At 45.5% G+C, this 12,867-nt stretch overlaps 1 protein-coding gene across 1 annotated transcript; it reads left to right on the forward strand.

Moving 5' to 3' along the window:
- Positions 1 to 49: 49 nt before the first annotated feature.
- Positions 50 to 2,900, forward strand: LOC129861902 (mitochondrial import receptor subunit TOM22 homolog). Its single transcript, XM_055933087.1, has 4 exons — positions 50 to 351; positions 858 to 976; positions 1,257 to 1,374; positions 1,687 to 2,900. Exons 1-4 carry the CDS (start codon positions 262 to 264, stop codon positions 1,759 to 1,761), a joined length of 402 nt encoding a protein of 133 aa, XP_055789062.1. The 5' UTR covers positions 50 to 261; the 3' UTR covers positions 1,762 to 2,900.
- The last annotated feature ends 9,967 nt before the right edge of the window (positions 2,901 to 12,867 follow it).

Below are 12,867 nucleotides of genomic sequence, written 5' to 3' on the forward strand. Positions count from 1 at the left end.
CGACAGAGGGCGCCATTTATTTTAGAGAGTCAGGCAACTGACAAATTTTCCCGTCATCCAACGCACATGTAGCTTACCCGAGTGACCTCAGATTGTCGCAGGACCAATGCACGCTACTTCTGTCCAACATTTATGCAAGCCGGGGCAAAAGCAATAATTACACGATAAAATATTAAATTACTGATTCACCCTTCCACCGATTGAGGTACATTTTGAGTTGCTAATCACACCGGCTGGTAAGAGGCGTAAGAACAGTTTCCCATGGCTGGAATCGAAGAGCTATCACCGGCTGTGGGCCCAGTCGATACCCGGCCCCCAGAAGGCGAGATCGACGAAGATGAAGATGAGGAGGTATTGATGAATGGAAACTTGACACCTGTCACACCGTAACTGTCATGCACGATCATACATACAATTTCATTTGAATGGGTATGCTTATTTTACTAGCTACATCTACTGAGGGTCAGTCGTTATGCCAGTAATTGCTCACCGGTGTTAGCATGGTAGTTAGCTAGCGAACCATCACGTTCACAACTAGGATAGCTGTTTTACATGTAACGTTACCTGTAATGGAATTGGCTGTGCATTAAATTTAACTCCATGAACTAAACTAAACAAGATAACTAAGCCAGATGTCCCATGGTGGGGGCACATACATTGTAGGAATTGTCTAAAACTGTCATGTGTCATTCAGTAATCTGAAGGTTTTCAATACTAGTTAGTACCTCAACAAAGCTGGTTACTTTTTGGACTTGAAAATCCTTAATTAATGTAGTTACTATATACCTCCATTCTCCATTGGGTCTAAAATAAGCATGTTATCAGTGTTGTAGTAACTTGTGTCTCCCTCCCCTCAGCTGGATGAGACTTTTATTGAGAGGCTGTGGGGTTTGACTGAGATGTTCCCTGATACACTGCGTTCTGCGGCTGAGGTGACCATATCAAGCTCAGTCACTATGGCCAAGAAGCTGTACAGGTGAGCGTTCTCCTGAAAACGTCTGAAACCTCTCGTTTTAGAGCTTCACCATACACAATAATGACAGGAGCTGTGTGTGGATGGAGCACTATATTGCATTCACAGTTCTGAACAGCTCCTCTGTATTCCAAGGAGTGTCTTGCCTGACTGCCTGCTGGTCTTTCCAAAGAGTCAGTTACGCCATCTTTAAAAATATAAAAAATCTACTCATCATGTCTGTTTGTTATTTAACCAGCACCTTTCCCTCTCATCTCACCTCCTGTCGCCATGTCTCTTCCAGTTTCTCCCGCGCTGCCCTGTGGGTGGGCACTACCTCGTTCATGATCCTGGTCCTTCCGGTGGTGTTTGAGACTGAGAGACTACAGCTGGAGCAGCAGCAGCTACAGCAGCAGAGACAGGTACTGTACTATCCCACTGACAGACCATCTTCAGTTCCAAATACACCACTAGCCCCTACCACTATGTCCTAGCTAGGCTCTTGTTCTTCTGAAATTAAAGAAATATGGCTAAAAGTATTAGCATTTCAGACAGGAAGGTGGATATATAATTATAGCCTATACCTATCCTATACTTTTCAATCTATGTGAAAAGCCTTTGGGGCTTTGATTTGGAATTGGGTAAATCATTCTTTCGTTATGAGTCATTCGAATCTGCGGTGTTGTCAATTAATAAATTAACTAATGTTTTTGTAATGCCCCTTCCTTGTGTAGATCCTGTTGGGACCCAACGCAGGGATGTCAGGTGGAATGCCAGGTATGATGCCTCCCGCTCCAGTGAAAATGTGATGAAGATATCACTCAGACAGCCTTAGAGCTTTAACCAACGAGGGAAAGGAGAGGCTCGGAAGAAGAGAGAGAGACAAAGAAGAGGGAGGAAGAGAATACAAAGCTGCATCTGGTCAGCACACATGCTCATTCCAACATCCAGGATTGGTCATTTAAGGAGGTTAGAGGAGGAGGATGTCACGTCCTGGGTGTTGCAATAATGAACGTCCCTCTTGCTGTCTCTCTTACTCAACATCCTGCAGAGACTGACTTCTGAGCACTGTCCTTTTAATTAATTTCTTTTTTATATGTATAGCGATAAAAATATGTATGTGTTCCACAGAGTTTGGACCAGGTAGATAATTGAAGAAATTGGAATATTAGTGCGGTTATAAGAGGTTACCAAGAGTGTGTATGGTCTGAAGAACAATGTTTTAATGTGGGTGTGTAGCTACATTTGGCCTCAACTATTGTTACCTGTGTTTGGTTTGGGAACGTGTTCATTCCACTTGTAAGTGGGAAAATCATGGTAGACTAGACATGACTGTCATCATAGATCTGTCATATTCACAGTCACAGCTGGTCATTGAGATCTATAGTGTCTGCTGATTTTCGTTGTACCTCTACATCAAGAACAGGCTTACACTAGAGAAGCCAGGTAAGGTGACCATGCCCATTGAATTGGTGACTTCTTGGAATATGCATCTACTCAGATGCAACAAAAGTCAGCAGGCCACAAGACTCTGAAAAGACTAAGCCATAGATAGGGTGTTAAAGTGTTCTTTGTTGTGAGTGTTATAATTCCCATTGAACAATTGCACAGGGATACCCAATTGAAAAAGTGTTCGTGATCAGAGAATGTCTGTCACGTGATGCTTGAGACTTGATTTCTTTTGGGCATTAAAGCCAATCCATCACAAAATATGCATCACAAAAAGTATATTTTGTTAAGATTCAAACAGCATTTTCCCTACATACAGTATAAATCTGTAAATATATTATGTCAATGTACACATAGTCCTGTCAAGCCTGAGAGAAAGTCAGTTACTTTTCTCTGTTGTCACTCCCTATGGAATTTATGGTCTCTTACCTCAGCTTCCAGAGCTAATTCTACGTCTGTGTTTTCGTGATTGCAGGAATAAAAACACCAACGAAATGGACATTAACATGTGCTGCTTTGCCTCTTTTACAGTTAACTTGTTTGAAATTATTTACATGTACCTTAACTTTCCTCTGAGACATTACATTTGTATACTGTAGTAAAGTACAGGTATCTTAGAGATAAATACTATAAATTGACTTTGTAACATCTGTGCATCAAGATCAATCACTTCTAAAGATTGTTGCTGATGAGAGCATCTCACGCATTCAATTTGATTGACAGTTTACTTGATTGTTGCTGATGAGAGCATCTCGCGAGTGTAACACTTGATTGACAGTTATCAACTTTCAAACACGAGCGTGATAAAGGACTTCTGTTAAACTTTCCCGCCACCTGAATAATAAATCTCAGGTGGCAAGTCATTTTTCATATTGATAAGCTGAAGGTCATCATCATTAGTTTTGCAACATTTTATATACACTTTCTATTTTTACAGGGCTGTCAAGTCAGTGAAGGAAGCGACCTAATTCTGTCGTTCTGTCAAATCTTTCAGGATCAATAGCTTACGTTGGCTAGCTAACTAACTTATCGCTTGCTAATATTTTCTGACATAAGATATTTCTAAGTTTTTCCACATTTATTAACTAGTAGCCTATAGCCAGCTAGAAACAAAAACGATATATACTTTAAGACATTGCGCCTATCAATATGAAAGCCGCCGAGGATCAAGTTGTGGAGGATGATGCCGGATACCAAGATGATGAGGTAACATTAACCTGGCTAGCTAGTTAACTCTTTTAACACATTCAACCCAGAGGCGCAACATAGCGAGACTTGCGAAACAGGCCCAGTTTGGAGTTTGAGAAGGGAACAATTCTTTCTTAGCTAATTTTCTCGACATCTAAAGGCACAACGTAAATTCGTGCCAATGTTAAGTAGTGACAAACTGACACGTTTTCATTTTCGTCAAAAACAACGTATCGAAGGAGTGGCTTTGATTTTGACAGCCTGCACATACCCAGTTTGACAAGAGACGACCGTTAGACCCGGTGACGTGAATCTACGCATTCCTTTATGCTACGTTCACTTTCTTGTCGGAACTAAGAAACTTCAACATTTCCGTTTTGCTAATTGGTTGAACGTGACACGTGTATATTAATTACAACCTATTAGCAAGTCAGAAATTTCCGAGTTTCAACTCAACTGTCATTACAAAAAGTACATTCCATTGCATGAGCCACATCAGCTAGCATCATTTGAATGAACATTCTACATTACCATGGAAATGATTGCGTCACAATAATAGGCTGCCATTGCCAGTGTACCCATGAGTTTGCCTGCCAAATCGCCAGGGTTAGAGGATCCAAGCACATTCTAATTCTATGATTTCTTAGAGCTGGCCAGGTTGTAGTTGAGTGACCTCTGGTTTGTTCAGCCATACCTAACGGAAGAATGAATGGGAAAATAAAGGGTTATGTAATAAACGCCGAAAATAAGATGTGAGGTTAACACAGTCATAAGAGATCTTGTACATTTTGTTCTATGAGATAAAAGCAGTCAGTTAACATGACCTTTATGAATTATGAAGCCTTTATGTGCTTTATGCATAGCCGCAGGAAATAGGGTTGCCGAAGGTGATGCAGCACCCTCTGAAAAATCTGAATTAAAAAAAAGAATGAATACAAAATATATATTATTTTTTGAAAAATATATTGTTTCTCTAAAGTGTGCACTGGGCCTTTACTAGTATTAGTGGACTGATATAGAGGTCTGTAGTGCAGGCAAAACATTTTTTTTTCAACATCTCAGCTTTGGCAAAAAAGGTAGTTGTATAATGAAGAACAATATCTTGCAGGATTCAATAGTTGGAATTGTAAGAGTTGTTGCCCTGACCCTGTCGCTGTGATTGTCATTCAAATAGGATCCAGAAAGAACAAAACCCTGTCTGTCCTCAAACATTTACATCAAAAGGTACAAACATATGGGCAAAGACATAAAACATCCACATCAAATTACATATTTTTCTTGATCAAATAACATGGAAAACTAAAATATTTTGTGCAGTATTAATTAACCATCCTTACAAACCACTTAATGTAAATGTACATTACTGTATAGTACATAGGCTGGTCATCTAGGTTTGTACCTGTAGACTTTCCATCACCATGAAGAAAAACAATGCACAATACAGTAATTGAGTATATTGAGACATCAAGTGGTTTGTGATGATGTGATGATGTGATGATGTGCCTAAGTTGGTAGAGCATGGCATTTGCAATGTTAGGGTTGTGGGTTCCATTCCCATGGGGGACCAGTATGAAAATGTATGCACTCACTACTGTAAGTTGCTCTGGATAAGAGCTTCTACTGAAAAGGACTGAGTAGACCATTTCAGTTAACACATAGAAATAAGTTGCATTTGCAAAGTATTTAAAGAAACTAGAAAACATACTGTATATCAAACAAGTATTTTCATATTCCACAAGTGTTATCACAAGTGTAGATACTACACCGGCTCTAATCGTACTACGCTGGCTCAGATGCTCGTCAGATGTGGCAGGGCTTGCAAACTATTACAGACTACAAAGGGAAGCACAGCTGAGAGCTGCCCAGTGACACGAGCCTACCAGACGAGCTAAATAACTTCTATGCTCGCTTCGAGGCAAGTAACACTGAAACATGCATGAGAGCATCAGCTGTTCCGGACGACTGTGTGATCACGCTCTCCACAGCCGATGTGAGTAAGACCTTTAAACAGGTCAATTAAACAGGTCAACATTCACAAGGCCGCAGGGCCAGATGGATTACCAGGACATGTACTCCGGGCATGCGCTGACCAACTGGCAAGTGTCTTCACTGACATATTCAACCTCTCCCTGTCTGAGTCTGTAATACCAACATGTTTCAAGCAGACCACCATTGAAAGGTTGGTCCTGGCTCACATCAACACCATTATCCCAAAAACCCTATACCCACTCCAATTTGCATACCGCCCCAACAGATCCACAGATGATACAATCTCTATTGCACTCCACACTGCCCTTTCACACCTGGACAAAAGGAACACCTACAGTTGAAGTCGGAAGTTTACATACACCTTAGCCAAATGCATTTAAACTCAGTTTTTCACAATTCCTGACATTTAATCCTAATGAAAATTCCCTGTCTTAGGTCAGTTAGGATCACCACTTTATTTTAAGAATGTGAAATGTCAGAATAATAGTATAGAGAATGATTTATTTCAGCTTTTATTTCTTTCATCACATTCTCAGTGGGTCAAAAGTTTACATACACTCAATTAGTATTTGGTAGCATTGCCTTTAAATTGTTTAACTTGGGTCAAACCTTTAGGGTAGCCTTCCACAAGCTTACCACATTAAGTTGGGTGAATTTTGGCCCATTCCTCCTGTCATGGCAGAATCAGATTTAGCTAAGTAACATAGATAGATAAGATGTTATTTTCATCATATGCTTGTGAGATACTTGTCATTAGAATCTTCTGAGCTAGGGATTGGTAACTTGGGGCCAGAGAGGGGAGAGGTCAGGCTTGTCTTCATAAGTCAATGTATCTGTTAAACCATGTGGTACTAAGTAGAATATCAGAAGGGGAGGAGGACAGAGTGGAACGTTGGTTTCTTATGGGAACGTTGTTTGTAACTATTCCTAAACCATGTGAAGGGATGGAGTAATTAATTGGGGAACCAGTTAGTTATCTCATACAATGGCTGTACGCCAGTCACTCCCTACTTTTCTCATAGGGGGAAGGAGTTTGGCTGTGTTTGGAACCATTGTATGTCCCCTCTGAGGTTGCCCTTATCTTGACCTAGTATTTGACCTAAGGGGCTCACTGTCTGATTTTGAGTTTGTCCAGGTTTGGGAGTATCTAGAAATGACAATTGATATATGCCATTGGATGAGGTAATGTTTTGGTAGACAGTGAAGTATCAAGCATGAGATTTAAACCTTGTCTTGGGAGATCAAACTGAACGATGATTTATAGCTGATGCTGTCTGGCGATAGGATACTCCTCTCTCGGGTAAAGGATTCTTTGTAAGTTGAGAGGGGTGTATCTTGGCTATAAATGAAACTAAGAATTGTTTTGTAAGCACTCAGAGAATTCATTTATAGACACTGAATTGATCTGAGAGTCATTAAAGGGCTTTGGTGAAGCTTGTATATATATTAAAGATGGAATATATAATTTAACTCTGACTTGTGTGTGGTTGACTCTCTCTCTCTTTATTGAGTAATACAGGAAATTACCACGACACTCCTGACAGAGCTGGTGTAACTGAGTCAGGTTGATGGGCCTCCTTGCTCACTCATGCTTTTTCAGTTCTGCCCACACATTTTCTATAGGATTGAGGTCAGGGCATTGTGATAGCCACTGCAATACCTTGACTTTGTTGTCCTTAAGCCATTTTTCCACAACTTTGGAAGTATGCTTGGGGTCATTGTCCATTTGGAAGACCCATTTGCGACCAAGCTTTAACTTCCTGACTGATGTTCCTTCAATATATCCACATAATTTTCCTGCCTCATAATGCCATCTATTTTGTGAAGTGCACCAGTCCCTCCTGCAGCAAAGCACCGCCACAACATGATGCTGCCAACCCCGTGCTTCACGGTTGGGATGGTTTTCTTCGGATTGCAAGCCTCCCCCTTTTTCCTCCAAACATAACGATGGTCATTATGGCCAAACAGTTATTTTTTTGTTTCATTCAGACTAGGGGACTTTTCTCCAAAAAGTATGATCTTTGTCCACATGTGCAGTTGCAAACCCTAGTCTGGCTTTTTTATGGCGATTTTGGAGCAGTGGCTTCTTCCTTGCTGAGCGGTCTTTCAGGTTATGTTGATATAGGACTCGTTTTACTGTGTAATACAGATACTTTTGTACCTGTTTCCTCCAGCATCTTCACAAGGTCCTTTGCTGTTGTTCTGGGATTGATTTGCACTTTTTGCACCAAAGTACGTTCATCTCTAGGAGACAGAGTGGTATGATGGCTGCGTGGTCCCATGGTGTTTATATTTGCATATTATTGTTTGTGCAGATGAACGTGGCACCTTCAGGCGTTTGGAAATTGCTCCCAAGGATGAACCAGACTCGTGGAGGTCTACAGTTTTTTTTCTGAGGTCTTGGCTGATTTCTTTTGATTTTCCTATGATGTCAAGCAAAGAGGCGAGTTTGAAGGTAGGCCTTGAAATTCATCCACAGGTACACCTCCAATTGACTAAAATTATGTCAATTAGCCTTTCTGAATGTTCTAAAGCCATGACATAATTTTCTGGAATTTTCCAAGCTGTTTAAAGGTACAGTCAACTTAGAGTATGTAAACTTCTGACCCACTGGAATTGTGATACAGTGAATTATTGTCACGATCGTGTGAGGGAGAGACGGACCAACACGCAGCATGAGGAAAATAAGCCATCTTCCTTTTATTGATGACGAAGGCAAAACGAAACAAAACACTTACACACTAACAAAACAATAAAACGACAGTGAAGCTATGAACGTAGTGCACACACAGGCTACAAACGTATAACATAGACAATTACCCACAACACACTAAAGCCTATGGCTACCTTAAATATGGCTCCCAATCAGAAACAACAGAAATCAGCTGTCTCTAATTGGGAACCCATTCAGGCAACCATAGACTTTCCTAGACAACTACACCCAACATAGACACAGCTAGACACATTCACTCCACACAAACCCATACACTACACCCAACACCCCCTTTACCATATAACCACCCAAAACTGACAAAACACAAAACATTCCCCCATGTCACACCCTGACCTAACTAAAATAATAAAGAAAACAAAGAATACTAAGGCCAGGGCGTAACATAACCCCCCCCTTAAGGTGCGAACTCCGGGCGCACCAGCACACAGTCTAGGGGAGGGTCTGGGTGGGCTTCCTTCCACGGTGGCGGCTCCGGCACTGGTCGTGGTCCCCACCCCACCACAGTCACTAACCGCCTCCGTAGCTTCCTCCAAATAGCCCCCCTCCACATTAACCCCACTGAATTAAGGGGCAGCTCCGGACTAAGGGGCAGCTCCGGACTAAGGGGCAGCTCCGGACTAAGGGGCAGCTCCGGACTAAGGGGCAGCTCCGGACTAAGGGGCAGTACCAGGATAAGGGGCAGCACCAGGATAAGGGAGAGCACCAGGATAAGGGGCAGCACCAGGATAAGGGGCAGCTCCGGACTGAGGAACGGCAGCTCCGGACTGAGGGACGGCAGCTCCGGACTGAGGGACGGCAGCTCCGGACTGAGGGACGGCAGCTCCGGACTGAGGGACGGCAGCTCCGGACTGAGGGACGGCAGCTCCGGACTGAGGGACGGCCCTGGCTGCTCATGGCTGGCTGACGGATCTGGCTGCTCATGGCTGGCTGACGGATCTGGCTGCTCATGGCTGGCTGACGGATCTGGCTGCTCATGGCTGGCTGACGGATCTGGCTGCTCATGGCTGGCTGACGGATCTGGCTGCTCATGGCTGGCTGACGGATCTGGCTGCTCATGGCTTGCTGACGGATCTGGCTGCTCATGGCTGGCTGACGGATCTGGATGCTCATGGCTGGCTGACGGATCTGGATGCTCATGGCTGGCTGACGGATCTGGCTGCTCATGGCTGGCTGGCGGATCTGGCTGCACATGGCTGGCTGGCGGATCTGGCTGCACATGGCTGGCTGGCGGATCTGGCTGCACATGGCTGGCTGGCGGATCTGGCAGATCCTGTCTGGTTGGCGGCTCTGGCAGATCCTGTCTGGTTGGCGGCTCTGGCAGATCCTGTCTGGTTGGCGGCTCTGGCAGATCCTGTCTGGTTGGCGGCTCTGGCAGATCCTGTCTGGTTGGCGGCTCTGGCAGATCCTGTCTGGTTGGCGGCTCTGGCAGATCCTGTCTGACGAATGGCTCTAGCGGCTCCTGACTGACGAACGGCTCTGACGGCTCGGGACAGACGGGCGGCTCTAATGGCTCGGGGCAGACGGATGGCTCAGATGGCGCTGGGTAGACGGATGGCTCAGATGGCGCTGGGTAGACGGATGGCTCAGATGGCGCTGGGTAGACGGATGGCTCAGATGGCGCTGGGTAGACGGATGGCTCAGATGGCGCTGGGTAGACGGATGGCTCAGATGGCGCTGGGTAGACGGATGGCTCAGATGGCGCTGGGTAGACGGATGGCTCAGATGGCGCTGGGTAGACGGATGGCTCAGATGGCGCTGGGTAGACGGATGGCTCAGATGGCGCTTGGCAGACGGGCAGTTCAGGCATCGCTGTGGAGACGGCAGACTCTGGCCGGCTGAGGCGCACTGTAGGCCTGGTGCGTGGTGCCGGAACTGGTGGTACCGGGCTGGAGACACGCATCTCAGGGCTAGTGCGGGGATAAGGAACAGGGCATACTGGACCCTGGGAGCGCACATGAGGCCTAGTGCGTGGTGCCGGAACTGGTGGTACCGGACTGGGGACACGCATCTCAGGGCTAGTGCGGGGAGCAGCAACAGGACGCACAGGACTCTGGGGACACACAGGAGGCTTGGTGCGTGGTTTAGGCACTGGTGGTAAAAGGCTGGAGACACGCACCATAGGGCTAGTGCGTGGAGGAGGCACTGGTGGTACTGGACTGGGGACTGTCACAGGAGAGTTAGTACATGGGGCTAATAAAGGAGGTGCAGGACTAGGGAGGCGTACAGGAGGCCTGGTTCGTGGGACTGTCATTCCCAGACGGTTAGCACGCACATCAGGACGAGCATGGAGAGCTGACTCAGGTAACATCACATCCCGCACACGCTCTGTCGGGTGGATCTTGTGCCTCACGCACCAACACAGCAGCTCCCTCATTTCACTCTCTTCCAACCTCCCCAATAAATCCTTAACAGTCTCTGTATCATTCCCATTGCTCACCTCCAATATCAGCCCGACTGGCTCAGGTTCCCTCTTAGAGTCCTCACGGGTAGCACGGGAAGTTGACGCAGATCTCCCATCTGGACTCGCCACACTCCCCATGAGCCCCTCCCCAAGAAATTTTTGGGTATTACTCACGGGTCTCCAGCCTTGCTTCCGTGCTGCCTCCTCATATCGCCTCCTCTCGGCTTTCGCTGCCTCCAGCTCTTCACGAGGGAGGCGATATTCTCCCGGTTGTGCCCAAGGTTCCTTACCATCCAGTATCTCCTCCCATGTCCAAGAATCCTGTGTAGGTGGGTCCTGTTGCCGCTTTACATGCCGCTTGGTCCTGCATTGGTGGGTAATTCTGTCACGATCGTGTGAGGGAGAGACGGACCAACACGCAGCATGAGGAAAATAAGCCATCTTCCTTTTATTGATGACGAAGGCAAAACGAAACAAAACACTTACACACTAACAAAACAATAAAACGACAGTGAAGCTATGAACGTAGTGCACACACAGGCTACAAACGTATAACATAGACAATTACCCACAACACACTAAAGCCTATGGCTACCTTAAATATGGCTCCCAATCAGAGACAACAGAAATCAGCTGTCTCTAATTGGGAACCCATTCAGGCAACCATAGACTTTCCTAGACAACTACACCCAACATAGACACAGCTAGACACATTCACTCCACACAAACCCATACACTACACCCAACACCCCCTTTACCATATAACCACCCAAAACTGACAAAACACAAAACATTCCCCCATGTCACACCCTGACCTAACTAAAATAATAAAGAAAACAAAGAATACTAAGGCCAGGGCGTGACAATTATAAGTTAAATAATCTGTCTGTAAACAATTGTTGGAAAAATGACTTGTGTCAAGCACAAAGTAGATGTCCTAACCGACTTGCAAAAACTATAGTTTGTTAACAAGAAATGTGTGGAGTGGTTGAAAAACAAGTTTTAATGACTCCAACCTAAGTGTATGTAAACTTCCGACTTCAACTGTATGTGAGAATGCTATTCATTGACTACTGCTCAGCGTTCAACACCACAGTGCCCTCGAAGCTCATCACTAAGCTAAGGACCCTGGGACTAAACACCTCCCTCTGTAACTGGATCCTGGACTTTCTGACGGGCCGGCCCCAGGTGGTAAGGGTAGGTAACAACACATCCGCCGCGCTTATCCTCAACACTGGGGCCCCTCAGGGGTGCGTTCTCAGTCCCCTCCAGTACTCCCTGTTCACTAATGACTGCATGGCCAGGCACGACTCCAACACCATCATTAAGTTTGCCAATGACACAACAGTGATAGGCCTGATCACCGACAATGATGAGACAGCCTATAGGGAGGAGGTCAGAGACCTGACCGTGTGGTGCAAGGACAACAACCTCTCCCTCAACGTGATCAAGACAAAGGAGATGATTGTAGAATACAGGAAAAGGAAGACCGAGCACGCCCCCATTTTCATGGACGGGGCTGTAGTGGAGCAGGCTGAGAGCTTCAAGTTCCTTGGCATCCACTCACCAACAAACGAACATGGTCCAAGCACACCAAGACAGTTGTGAAGAGGGCACGACAAAACCTATTCCCCCTCAGGAGACTGAAAAGATTTGGCATTGGTCCTCAGATCCTCAAAAGGTTTTACAGCTGCACCATCGAGAGCATCCTGACGGGTTGCATCACTGCTTGGTATGGCAAATGCTCGGCCTCCGACCGCAAGGCACTACAGAGGGTAGTGCGTACGGCCCAGTACATCACCGGGGCCAAGCTTCCTGCCATCCAGGACCTCTATACCAGGCAGTGTCAAAGGAAGGCCCTAAGAATTGTCAAAGACTCCAGCCACCTTAGTCATAGACTGTTCTCTCTGCTACCGCACGGCAAACGGAACCGGAGCGGCAAGTCTAGGTCCAAAAGGCTTCTTAACAGCTTCTGCCCCCAAGCCATAAGACTCCTGAACTTGTAATAAAATGGCTACCCAGACTATTTGCATTGCCCCCCCCCCCCCTCTTCTACGCTGCTGCTACTCTCTGTTATTATCTATACAAAGTCACTTTAATAACTCTACCGACATGTACATATTACCTCAATTACCTCGACACCGGTGTCCCTGC

Source organism: Salvelinus fontinalis, chromosome 1, assembly GCF_029448725.1.
Source record: "Salvelinus fontinalis isolate EN_2023a chromosome 1, ASM2944872v1, whole genome shotgun sequence".
Taxonomy (NCBI): domain Eukaryota; kingdom Metazoa; phylum Chordata; class Actinopteri; order Salmoniformes; family Salmonidae; genus Salvelinus; species Salvelinus fontinalis.

What these genes read in the sequence shown, in the direction of transcription:
- LOC129861902 (XM_055933087.1), top strand. Translation starts at nt 262, where the DNA reads ATGGCTGGAATCGAAGAGCTATCACCGGCTGTGGGCCCAGTCGATACC. An exon ending in ACGAAGATGAAGATGAGGAG is followed by an intron (nt 352 to 857) that starts GTATTGATGAAT and finishes CCCTCCCCTCAG; the next exon opens with CTGGATGAGACTTTTATTGA. An exon ending in AGCTACAGCAGCAGAGACAG is followed by an intron (nt 1,375 to 1,686) that starts GTACTGTACTAT and finishes TTCCTTGTGTAG; the next exon opens with ATCCTGTTGGGACCCAACGC.